Source organism: Nerophis lumbriciformis, linkage group LG08 (genome assembly GCF_033978685.3).
Source record: "Nerophis lumbriciformis linkage group LG08, RoL_Nlum_v2.1, whole genome shotgun sequence".
Classification (NCBI taxonomy): domain Eukaryota; kingdom Metazoa; phylum Chordata; class Actinopteri; order Syngnathiformes; family Syngnathidae; genus Nerophis; species Nerophis lumbriciformis.
Genome location: NC_084555.2, coordinates 44,030,989 through 44,043,394, shown reverse-complemented (window position 1 = coordinate 44,043,394; position 12,406 = coordinate 44,030,989). Strand labels below are relative to the sequence as shown.

At 39.5% G+C, this 12,406-nt stretch overlaps 2 gene segments (V, D, J or C); one reads left to right on the top strand and one right to left on the bottom strand.

The window, feature by feature from the left end:
- Positions 1–931: 931 nt before the first annotated feature.
- On the bottom strand, positions 932–1,493 carry LOC133611834 (Ig kappa chain V region 3547-like). The segment is given in 3 exon segments: positions 932–1,025; positions 1,073–1,370; positions 1,442–1,493. Coding segments are annotated over 3 exon segments (444 nt in total).
- An 80-nt stretch (positions 1,494–1,573) lies between these two features.
- Positions 1,574–6,321, top strand: LOC133611202 (Ig kappa-b4 chain C region-like). The segment is given in 3 exon segments: positions 1,574–1,610; positions 4,285–4,407; positions 5,878–6,321. Coding segments are annotated over 3 exon segments (489 nt in total).
- Positions 6,322–12,406: the final 6,085 nt, after the last annotated feature.

The window sequence follows — 12,406 nt, the reverse complement described above, 5'->3', positions numbered from 1 at the left end:
GGATTCATGCGAGAGCGCCTGGCCTCTAAAATGCGCCCTGCGGCGTTGAAGGAGCGCTCACTTGCGCCACTTGTTGCTGGGACGCGGTGCCTGATGAATAATTGACTGTTTCAAAGAGTGCTGCTCGTTTTTCGTATGTGGGTAACAACATTTAACTATGTATATATATTTCCGAATTGGTTCAACCGCCAACCGCCCGCATCTATTTAAAATCTAATTTTTTTAAATTTCACCCGCCTGACCCGCGGATTATCCGCGGACTCCGCGGTTGTGTCCACAAACCGCGCATCTCTATTATCCATGCATTTTCAAATGTACTGTATCACAACAAAACAGGACAAATGCTGAAGCACATTTATATTTCTGGATTGGGACTTCAAACTATAGTTTAAATTATAGTTAATAATTCCTTTTTATCAATGATGTGTGTGTGGCCCTAAACAACCACAAAGAGCATTGGTCTTCACCAAGGGGTTCACGGAGGCTGGGAGGGTCGTAACATTTTTGGCAATATAGACTATTTTTTGAATATATACTTTTCATAAATAATTGTATGAATTTATAATTTTCACAAATTTGAATGTATTTAAATACAAATTAGCAATAATCATCCATCTATCCATTTTCTACCCCTTGTCCCTCTAGAGGTCGTGGGGGGCTGGAGCCTATCCTAGCCAATAATCAGTTTAATGTATTAATTAATCCATGTGTTTTGTGTTCTGGAGTTAATTTATGTAAAGTTCAGCTACTTTAAGGACCAATTTAATATAAAACCCAATTTTATACAAGATGTGTTAGTTGGGGGTCCTCACTCCATCTTATATTTCAGTTTGGGGGTCCTTGCCTTGGAAAACTTTGGCATGAAGTGTTTACGGGACGGGCCGGCCCTGAGTGTTAGTGTGACTTCTTCTTCCCTCATTTCAACTTTTTCTTACAAGTCAATCAACTTGTTCAGATTGACGCTGGTTCTGCTTGGTGATCTTTGTTCAGTGGACCAGTCATCATCATCTTCCACTTTCACTTCCCTCAAACCAAAGGAGGTTTTTGTACAGCTCTCAATCACCGTGTATACCTTCCAGCTCCAAAAAAGGCCAAACAGTAGTAATCAGCGACATCTTCTGCCTGAACACCACTGATAGTCAGAGTGTAGTCAGAGCCAGATTGTGTGCCACTGAATCGAGGTGGTGTTCCAGAAGAAAGTTGTGATGCCTGATAGATCAGAAGTTTAGGAACCTGTCCAGGTTTCACTTGGTACCAACTGAGATCAACACCAATATTTGAACTCCCTTTGGCGCTGATGGTCACCGTCCCACCAAGACTGACATACTTGATTTTGTCCGTCTGGGTCAACAAATCCTGGGCGGAAGATCCTGAAAGGAGACGGCGATGATTACATCAACACTTTCCCTTTAGGGACGACTCAAAAGAGTCTTTGTCTCACCTTGAATCAGCAGAGCCGACTGGACGAGCAGAAGGACTGGTGCAGGCCACATCTTGATGCACTTTTCCAGCCCAGTGCGTGGAAAGAGTCCAGATTTATCAAGACGTGGCGGTGCGGCCAAGCGGAGCGCTCATGCAAATGAGCTACGACCGCACCTGTCTTTGTGAAAGTGAGAGGGAGGCGTGGCCAGGACCACTTCCTGTCCATGTTTGTGTTGCACATCTGCCTCAGACCCCTTCACTGACGCTCCACTTTCACCACAACTCCTCCATATTTCATGTACTACGAACCATACATGAACATGTTTTGTAAATAAGTCATTCATTAAAGTTAAGTCATTAAATGAATAATGATAATGTGACTAATGATTTATTTTGATTTTATTGGCACTTTTTTGTAAAGAAGACGACAACAATATAACTTAAAAAAACAATGTCAAATAATATAGGGGGTTTTAAGGATATTTTAGGAAATCTTTAGCCCCCCTAAAAGATCTAATAATGCCATTGGTTCGACCCCTTGATGAAAATCATTATTGACCTAAATAAGGTATTCACATGTTTTTTTTAAAACAAACTATTTCCAACCAAATGAAGACAAGAATTAGCTTTTTAGTGCATGTTAACATACTGAGTGTGTATTTGTTGTCCTAACAGTGATCCGGCTGCAACTGTGACATCTACCCACCAGAGGGCGCCTGCCAGCCAAAATAAAAATGCTGATACAGAAAGTGATGCATTGATATCGGGCCTCCGATAGCATTGCACCGAGACCGTGTCTGGACTTCAGACTAATGTTAGCATGCTAATATAAGAGATGTTAGCATACCTCCAAGATGGCACCGAGTATCAAATATAATGATTTGTAGGTTCAAACACTCAAGATTAGCGAAGGAGGCTAGCCAAAAATGGTAGCATGCTAACACCGGCATGCTAATATAAAATAGGTTAGCATACTCCCAAGATGGCGCAATTATCAAAAATCATGATATTTAGGTTAAAACATATAAAAGTTGCTAAAAAGCTGCCCTAAAACGTTAGCATGCTATCGTTAGCATGCTATGCTAACTTTCAAGATGGTGCCAAGAATGCTAACGTTAGCATGCTAACACTTAGCATGTGTCATATACCAAGTTATATGACACTGGGGTAAACGGTTGCAAAATGAGCAAAACGTTAGCATGCTAACGTTTCATAAAAATATACTGTAGTTACATAAATTAATTGTCAAATAAATGCTTTTGTAATACAGACACAAATTAACCTCCTTAGTTCATGCTCTATTCAACAAATGAAGTGCAAAAACTTAATTTATGTCTTTAATTGATCTTTTAGTTTGAATTGAACTCTTTAAATCAGTGAACTGCTTTCCTGTCTTGCCTCTGTTGAGGGCGGTCACATTTTTTCCGCTCCCTTCTTCTCCCTGCTTTCTCTCTTTGTTTTGTCCTGTCTACACTTTTTTGAAGCCTCTTTCTTTGCGCTGTCCTCCAAATCTAATCATTAGACATGGAAATGATCAGCTGGACTCTCGACTCAATTGACAAAATCTATTCGACAAGAAAGAGAGGTTCTGGGGAGCCTGGCTGCCTTGATGGAACCATTGCTGCGGGGTACGTGAGAGATTCCTGGGATGAATAGAGAATCATGTGCCTCTCAGTTCTTTCCATCGAGGACGTGGAAGACATCAACCTATTTGGAACCGTGATCGCGGGGCACCTGCAGATTGGGCTGGGCAGTGCTCTGGTGTATCGTCAAATTCGTAAGACGATGGCATCCACTCAAGGAGCCCAAAGGCTGTTCGTTCCAATGGAAGGATTGGGCCGGACTGTAGGATCACAGTCTGGGGCGATTTCTGAACTGAATCGCAAGATGGATGACATCATGGAAAAGCTGGTTGAAAGGGAAAAATTGGATATGAGGGCCGTCATGGAATAGAACAGACAAGCCATTGTAATGTCTGTTCGCGGAAAAACAAAATCCTAATCTACGATTTGACTCCCTCCAATGGCCTTGATGCAACAACAGGAGCAGGCTGTTCTGAAAACATCCCCCCGAGGACTCTTCAATGATGGACGCTTTTGACCTCCCTCCCTCCTCAACGACACCTGGAGTCGAACTTTTGCTTGCATGCAGAACTGCCCCAGGCCTATGGACACTACATCAACATCAACACACCCAAGACAATGGGCATATACACACACACACACACAACCCAACCCCACCCCACGCCTTCACCACCGCTTGATTCCCCTTCGGGGTGATGGACGGCTGGCAGCGCTTTATAGCAGCAGTCGACCTCCAGGGCCCCAACTCCCCCGCCTTCTGTTGCGAGTTGTCGTGATTATATGTAGCATGTTTATGTGTGCATTGCATGGAGGTATTTTCCCACTCCAGACTAGGCCCCCTTCGGAGCCCAGTCTAGATTGTATTTTTTTCACTCATCTTCTTCCCCAGCGTTTTACCTTTTTCTTATCTTTCACGGTGCGCCTTGTGGCGACCCATCAGCGTTCCTGTTCTGTAACCCTGTACACTGTTTGTCTAATCTTGAACTGGTTTGTGCTAAAAAGTTTTGTTGTATTTGTGCAATGACAATGAAGTTCTATCCTATCCTAACTTACACAATATTGTCATTTATGGACATTTACTGTCAATAAGCTTTGTTGCCTGAAAGTAAGGAAAATGAAGAGATTTGGGGGGGAGCAGTTTTTCCCTTTTCCTATCATGTCTGTGTCAGACTTTGAACACACTGTGCTCAATTCAAATAGAATATTATTGTTATCCATGCATTTTCAAATGTACTGTATCACAACAAAACGCTGGTTCTGCTTGGTGATCTTTGTTCAGTGGACCAGTCATCATCATCTTCCACTTTCACTTCCCTCAAACCAAAGGAGGTTTTTGTACGAGCGCCTCACAACCTTGCATCACTGTGGTGGAGTTTCGGCGAAGGGACCAAACTGATCGACTGTGAGTACCAGATGTGTCCTTGTTTTTCACTCTGTGTGACAAAAGCAGGATTTTATTGTGTGGAATTTGGAATTAGAATGTGATGTCAATCTAGGAGCAGCTAACAATATGAGAGTCTGGTTGTCATGGTGACTATCATGTGATTGTTGTCTAATTCATGTCATCATGTGATTTCTTTCCGACATAATTATCAAACATTTCAACACGTCAGGCGAAAAGAAGTAGGAAGAAGCCCAGCTTATTTCATCCTTCTCCTTCTGTGTGCTACTAATAGCTTTTGTAACAATAGAAAGATGGATTATGTAAAGAAGGGAGATAAAAGAAGGAGAAAAAAGTGTAAAAATATTCAAATAAATCTTAAAGATAAGATAAAATAACTCAAATAAATATAAAATAAAATAATTATTGATTTATTTGTGTTTGCAAGTCAACGAGTGCCACATACTGAAAAATCAAAGGATGCTTTTTTCATAATTGTTAATATTAACGATGAATCTAATGCAGGGGTGTCAAACGTAAGGTTTTATCCGGCCCGCGGGATGAGTTTGCTAAGTATAAAAATGAGCAGAAATTTTTGAATGAAAGAAACTGCTGTTCTAAATGTGTCCACTAGATGTCACAATAGCAAGATTTGTAGATGATGCTACATATGTAAAAAAAATTTTTTTTAAATCACGTGATGTTAGTGCACCAGTTGAGGAAAATGATCAAACTACATAAACAAAATCTTGTAATTTTATTTTTGATATTATTTTTTCATCTTGATAAATTGAAAATTAACAAAAACGAGTTGACTGATGAACATTATCACATCATTTATTCAGAAAGTATAAATAACAACAAATAAAGAGAGAATACTATTAACCGCAACATGTAAGTGTAAAAAACAACGCAACAACATTATGATTTGTACATTTCCAGAATGTGCTTGTTCTATTTTTAAACAAAGAAAATAATCTGAAGTTGTCTTTATTTTTATTTATTTTTGTTTTGTTTTACCAGTCCGGCCCACTTGGGAGTAGATTTTTCTTCATGTGGCCCCCGGACTAAAATGAGTTTGACACCCCTGCTCTAATCCAATATGCTAATAAATTATATTTTTATTAGTGCTGTCAAAATGATTATTATTTAATTAAGATTATTCTCACCTTCAAATTTGGATTATTCGTGATTAATCACAGTAAAATACTCCCTTGCGTAGTTAAAATAAACTATTAAAAAAAGAGTCCAATATTTCAACACAAATGCAGTTTTAATGTCAGAATGTCAAACAGGAACATTTTTTTTTGACATTTTTGACTTAAACGCACCTCATTTATTTACACAAAACTTTCTGACAGTTTTATTTCAAGTTTATTTGTCAGTCGGAGTCTCCTCACTCATCTTTGCACTAGCAGGAGATGTTGTCATGTTGATTGACAGCTTTAAAGTGTGACATATTAACTCTCTCCTCCCCCTCCCCCCTCCTAGTGAGTGAGGTGCGGCCCCCCACGCTGACCATCTTCCCCCCCTCCAAAGAGCAGCTGCAGACTGGCAGTGCCACGGCGGTGTGCGTGGCCAGCGGAGGCTCGCCTCAGGCCTGGACCCTGGGCTGGAAGGTGGGGGGCAGCAGCAGCACCTCGGGGGTGTCACACAGCTCGGACGAGGCCACCGGCGACGGCCGCTACAGCTGGACCAGCACCCTGAGCCTCAAGGCCGTCCACTGGAGCACGGCCGGCTCGGTGAGCTGCGAGGCCACCCTGCAGGGTCAGAACCCCGTGACCCAAACCCTGATGGACCCGGGCCGCTGCTCAGAGTAGAAGCTGAGACGCCCGTTTTTGTTTTTATTGCCTCCTGTTTCTTACTGCTTGATGCCGGAGAACTTGGCGCAGAACCTCAACATTTAAGCATTGTTCAATAAAATGTCCACGGTCATGATGAGTCAGCGCCTTTTTCTCTCAGGACCTCAAATGGACCCACTCACACCTCACTATGACCATTAGAAGCACATTCAACTACACTTTGTTTTTACATTCATAATATTTCATCTTAGCTTTTATTTGGAACTGACTTGACCTGTGAAGCACATCTCAAAGTGCTGTGACAATGCTCATAAAAATGTATACAAAAATTAATAAATGAGTAAATTAAAAGTAATACATTTAAAGAAAAACTTTAGATTTGCAAAAACAAATTGACAACAATTTTAATGAACAAAAAGCTATTTTTTTTATAATTGTATTAACAAATGGTCATGAAAATTAAATAGAGAAACAAAAACAACTATTAATGAAATAGAATGGTCATAAAAATGTATTAAAAAATTAATAAATGAGTAAATTAAAAATAATATATGTAAAAAAAAACTTTAGATTTGCAAAAAACAAACTAACAACTATTTTAATGAATTATATATATTTTTAAAATTGTATTAACAAATGGTCATGATAATTAAATTGACAAAAAAGAATGAAGCAGTTAATGAAATAAAATGGTGATAAAAATTTATTAAAAACTATGGAAATGTTTAAAATATCATATTAAAAGTCATAGAAGCCAAAAGCGAGTTAAGGTAATTTCAACTTAATGCTAAATAAAAAAAAAAAAGCATGATGTTTAAAAGACAAAATAAATCTACTATCATTTCTTTGACGAATGTCAATAATGTCAGTAATTCAATTCCTAAAATGAAACTCATATCCTCATGAGAGCCAGCGTCCTCTGCAGTGGACGTTTGTTTTTCCCTAAAATGTGTAACTATGTCAAAAGAAATAGAGCGCAAGCAAATGTCCACTGCAGAGGACGCTGGCTCCCAATAGAATATTCCATAGATTCACTTCACATAGAGTGACATTTATTCATCATTTTGAAGATCAAATTCAGTCCTTGACAAAATGTGAAACATGGTTAAATATTTCAATGACTGGTTGACTATGGAGGTTCATTTGTGTCTTTATTACCAAGTGTAGACTGATTTTCCCCCATAAAATTATGATGTGAATTTCATTTTTTTTTTTAAATGTTTGAGCAAATCTGTGTATTTAAAAGTTTAATTTGTTAAAATTCAGTGTTTGAAAACACTTCCTGCTCCCTGGAAGTTTATTGTAGATCATAAATCATGCATCTCACCTGGACAGAAGAAGTCTGAGGAGGTATTCCGACAAGTTGGGACACTTTGACAGCCATTTAGGACCCAAAAGTGACGAGGATGACACGAAAAGATGCTTGCTTGTTGTAATGTGTTATACAAATAAACATAGATTGATTGATTGATTGATTGATTGGTTGATTGAAAATAAATAATGAAATTAAACGAAATGAAAGTTTAATTGAATTGTCAGGTAAAAAAAAAATACGTTCACAAAATTCAAACAAAAAAATTCAGTTACATAAATTTGGTGTCAAAAGGAAAGTTTCATAATAAAGTCACAAACAAACCTGCTTAGTTCATGCTCTAATCGACAAATTGACTGCAAAATACTTAATTTAAGTATTTAATTTATCTTTATTGCCTGAAAGTAATGAAAGTAAAGAGTTTTTTTGGAGGGAGCAGGAAAATCCCCAAAATGTGCTCCAGTTTTTCCCTTTTCCTATCATATCTGTGTCAGACTTTGAACACACTGTGCTCAATTCAAATAGAATATTATTGTTATCCATGCATTTTCAAATGTACTGTATCACAACAAAACAGGACAAATGCTGAAGCACATTCATATTTCTGGATTGGGACTTCAAACTATAGTTTAAATTATAGTTAATAATTCCTTTTAATCAATCGTGTGTGGCCCTAAACAACCACAAAGAGCATTGGTCTTCACCAAGGGGTTCGCGGAGGCTGGGAGGGTCGTAACATTTTTGGCAATTAAGACTATTTTTTAGATGTATACTTTTCATAAATAATAGTATAAATTTATAATTTTCACAAATGTGAATGTAATTAAATACATATTAGCAATAATCACCCATCTATCCTTTTTCTACCCCTTGTCCCTCTAGGGCATGGGTGTCAAACTTTGGCCCGCGGGCTAAATTTGGCCCGCTGTGTTATTTCATTTGGCCCTTGAGGCAATATCAAATTAACACTAGAGCTGGCCCGTCGGTATTATACACCGCATTCACCGCTAATACTCATACTTGCCAACCCTCCCGATTTTCAGTGCCCCTCTCGAAAGTCTCCCGGGGCAACCATTCTCCCGAATTTTTCCTGATTTCCACCCGGACAACAATATTGGGGTGTGCCTTAAAGGCACTGCCTTTAGCGTCCTCTACAACCTGTCGTCACGTCTGCTTTTCCTCCTTACAAACAGCGTGCTGGCCCCTTTCACATGATATATGCGACTTTTACACACACACACACACACACACAAGTGAATGCAACGCATACTTGATCAACAGCCATACAGGTCACACTGAGGGTGGCCGTATAAACAACTTTAACACTGTTATAAATATGCGCCACACTGTGAACCCACACCAAACAAGAATGACAAACACATTTCGGGAGAACATCCGCACCGTAACACAACATAAACACAACATAAACACAACAGAACAAATACCCAGAACCCCTTGCAGCACTAATACCTCCGGGACGCTACAATATACACCCGCCGCTACCACCAACCCCGCCAACCTGAGCCCCGACATTAATGAACTAGCATCCCAGAAAAGATGGCAGGTATCTGGCTTGGGCACATCAGATTAGATCAGTGTGTCGCAAACTGAGCAGTAAAAAGGCCTGAATGGTTGATTTATTCATTGTTATTTTATTTTCAAATTTATCAGCCTGTGGAAAAAGTTAATGTTGATATTTACCCCAGAAGGCTGCAAATAGAAAAGAGGCATTCCATTTTGTATTTAAATTTTATTTAATATACCATTGATTTTTGTTTGTTTGTTTTTTTAAAGTTGATTTTGCACTATTAAGTAATATAAGCGTTGCTTGTTCCATATTCAGTGTTAAAGCAAATCAGTGTAGCAAACTGAGCAATAATAAACGTTTTATTCATGCACTTTCTCTTGCTACTTCAAGGGTTGAATGTTTGATTCATTCATTATTGTTATTTTATTTTCAAATTCATTATTATTAGCCTGTGGAAAAAGTTTATTTTGATATTTTCCTCAGAAGGCTGCAAATAGAAAAGAGGCATTCAATTTTTATTTAAATTTTATTTGATATGCCATTGATATTTTTGAATTTCTTATTATTTTCTGAAGCTCGATTTTGCATGTCACTATAAAGTTATATAAGCCCTGCTTGTTCAATATTCAATGCAAAACTTGTTTGGGTCCCTATTAAAAGGTTAATTTGTTCAACCTTGGCCCGCGGCTTTGTTCAGTTTTAAATTTTGGTCCACTCTGTATTTGAGTTTGACACCCCTGCTCTAGGGGTCGCGGGGGGCTGGAGCCTATCCTAGCCAATAATCAGTTTAATGTATTATTTCATGTGTTCTGTGTTCTGGAGTGAATTTATGTAAAGTTTAGGAGTAAGAGCTACTTTAAGGACCAATATAATATAAAACCCAATTTTTCACAAGATGTGTTAGTTGGGGGTCCTCAATCCATCTTTATTTCAGTTTGGGGGTCCTTGGCTTAGAAAACTTTGGCATGAAGTGTTTACGGGACGGGCCGGCCCTGAGTGTTAGTGTGACTTCTTCTTCCCTCATTTCAACTTTTTCTTACAAGTCAATCAACTTGTTCAGATTGACGCTGGTTCTGCTTGGTGATCTTTGTTCAGTGGACCAGTCATCATCATCTTCCACTTTCACTTCCCTCAAACCAAAGGAGGTTTTTGTACAGCTCTCAATCACCGTGTATACCTTACACCTCCCAAAAAGGCAAAACAGTAGTAATCAGCGACATCTTCTGCCTGAACACCAGTGATAGTCAGAGTGTAGTCAGAGCCAGATCGTGTGCCACTGAATCGAGGTGGTGTTCCAGTAAAGCGACTTGATGCACCATAGATCAGAAGTTTAGGAACTTGTCCAGGTTTCACTTGGTACCAACTGAGACCAGCACCAGTGTTTGAGTTCCCTTTGGCGCTGATGGTCACCGTCCCACCAAGACTGACATACTTGATTTTGTCCATCTGGATCTGAGAATCCTGGGCGGAAGATCCTGAAAGGAGACGGCGATGATTACATCAACACTTTCCCTTTAGGGACGACTCAAAAGAGTCTTTGTCTCACCTTGAATCAGCAGAGCCGACTGGACGAGCAGAAGCACTGGTGCAGGCCACATCTTGATGCACTTTTCCAGCCCAGTGCGTGGAAAGAGTCCAGATTTATCAAGACGTGGCGGTGCGGCCAAGCGGAGCGCTCATGCAAATGAGCTCCGAGCGCACCTGTCTTTGTGAAAGTGAGAGGGAGGCGTGGCCAGGACCACTTCCTGTCCATGTTTGTGTTGCACATCTGCCTCAGACCGCTTCACTGACGCTCCACTTTCACCACAACTCCTCCATATTTCATGTACTACGAACCATACATGAACATGTTTTGTAAATAAGTCATTCATTAAAGTTAAGTCATTAAATGAATAATGATAATATGACTAAGGATTTATTTTGATTTTATTGGCACTCTTTTGTAAAGAAGACAACAACAATATAACTTAAAAAACAATGTCAAACAATATAGGGGGTGTTAAGGATATTTTTAGAAATCTTTAGCCCCCCAAAAAGATCTAATCATGCCATTGGTTCGACCGCTTGATGAAAATCATTATTGACCTAAATAAGGTATTTTCAACCAAATGAAGACAAGAATGAGTTTTTTAGTGCATGTTAACATACTGAGTGTGTATTTGTTGTCCTAACAGTGATCCGGCTGCAACTGTGACATCTACCCACCAGAGGGCGCCTGCCAGCCAAAACAAAAATGCTGATACAGAAGTGATGCATTGATATCGGGCCTCCGATAGCATTGCACCGAGATTGTGTCTGGACTTCGGACTAATGTTAGCATGCTAATATAAGAGATGTTAGCATCCCTCCAAGATGGCACCGAGTATCAAATATAATGATTTGTAGGTTCAAACACTCAATGTAGCGGTAAAGTCCTAAACTATTACTGCTACTGGTTGCCGAATAAAACTGAAGCTAGTTTAGACGTGTGCGGCTGGCTAATAATTGATGTCCAGAATTGTGTCCATGTTTAACAAAAATATTTATTAACATACAGCCACATAAATCAAACTTACTTTGTAACAAAACCGAAAAATAAACGGGAGCAAACAAATCATAGCCTGGCACAGTCAAAAACTGTTGCGCCTCCACTCAGCAACACCTGAGCAAGATCCCAGCCCCTCCCTAAGTAGACTGGCACTTGGCCTTAAGCCAACCCCTTTAGTGACGTCATGACTTTGACGGATAGAAAGAGTAAATGGCTCTAACACACCAGCCCCTAATTGCTACTGGCGTGACGAACAGAGCAATTTAATTACAAATAAATAAACTAAAAATAGAGCCATAATACCAAAACAAACCCTCTTTCTTAGGTTTTCAGGTTCCCTTTTGCAATAATGCAGTTATTTTACTCCATACCTTCACATAGAAGGCATATCTTTGTTACGGGTCTTTCTATTATGCTCGTTTTGGTTTGCAGACGAACTGAACGTACAAGGCCTTTCCTATCAGGAAATGTTTCCAGTATTCTTCCAAGGATCCAACTTCCTCTTGGTGCTGAAGCATCCACTATTGTAACAATATCTCCTGGTGTGAAACATCTTTTTTCATTTGTCCATTTTTGTCGCTCTTGTAGCAACGGTAAATACTCGTGAATCCACCTTTTCCAAAAAAGGTCAGCGATGTATTGACTCTGTCTCCATCTTCTTTTTGCATACAGATCCATCTTTGTAAACAGACCTGGTGGAAGAACTGGTTTTCCTTTCATAAGGAGTAAGTGATTTGGCGTCAGAGCCTCAAGGTCATTTGGGTCATCCGATGGTCTTGTGATGGGGCGATCATTTAGCATAGCTTCAACTTCGCACAACACAGTTTGAAAGCCTTCATCGTCCAGTGTTT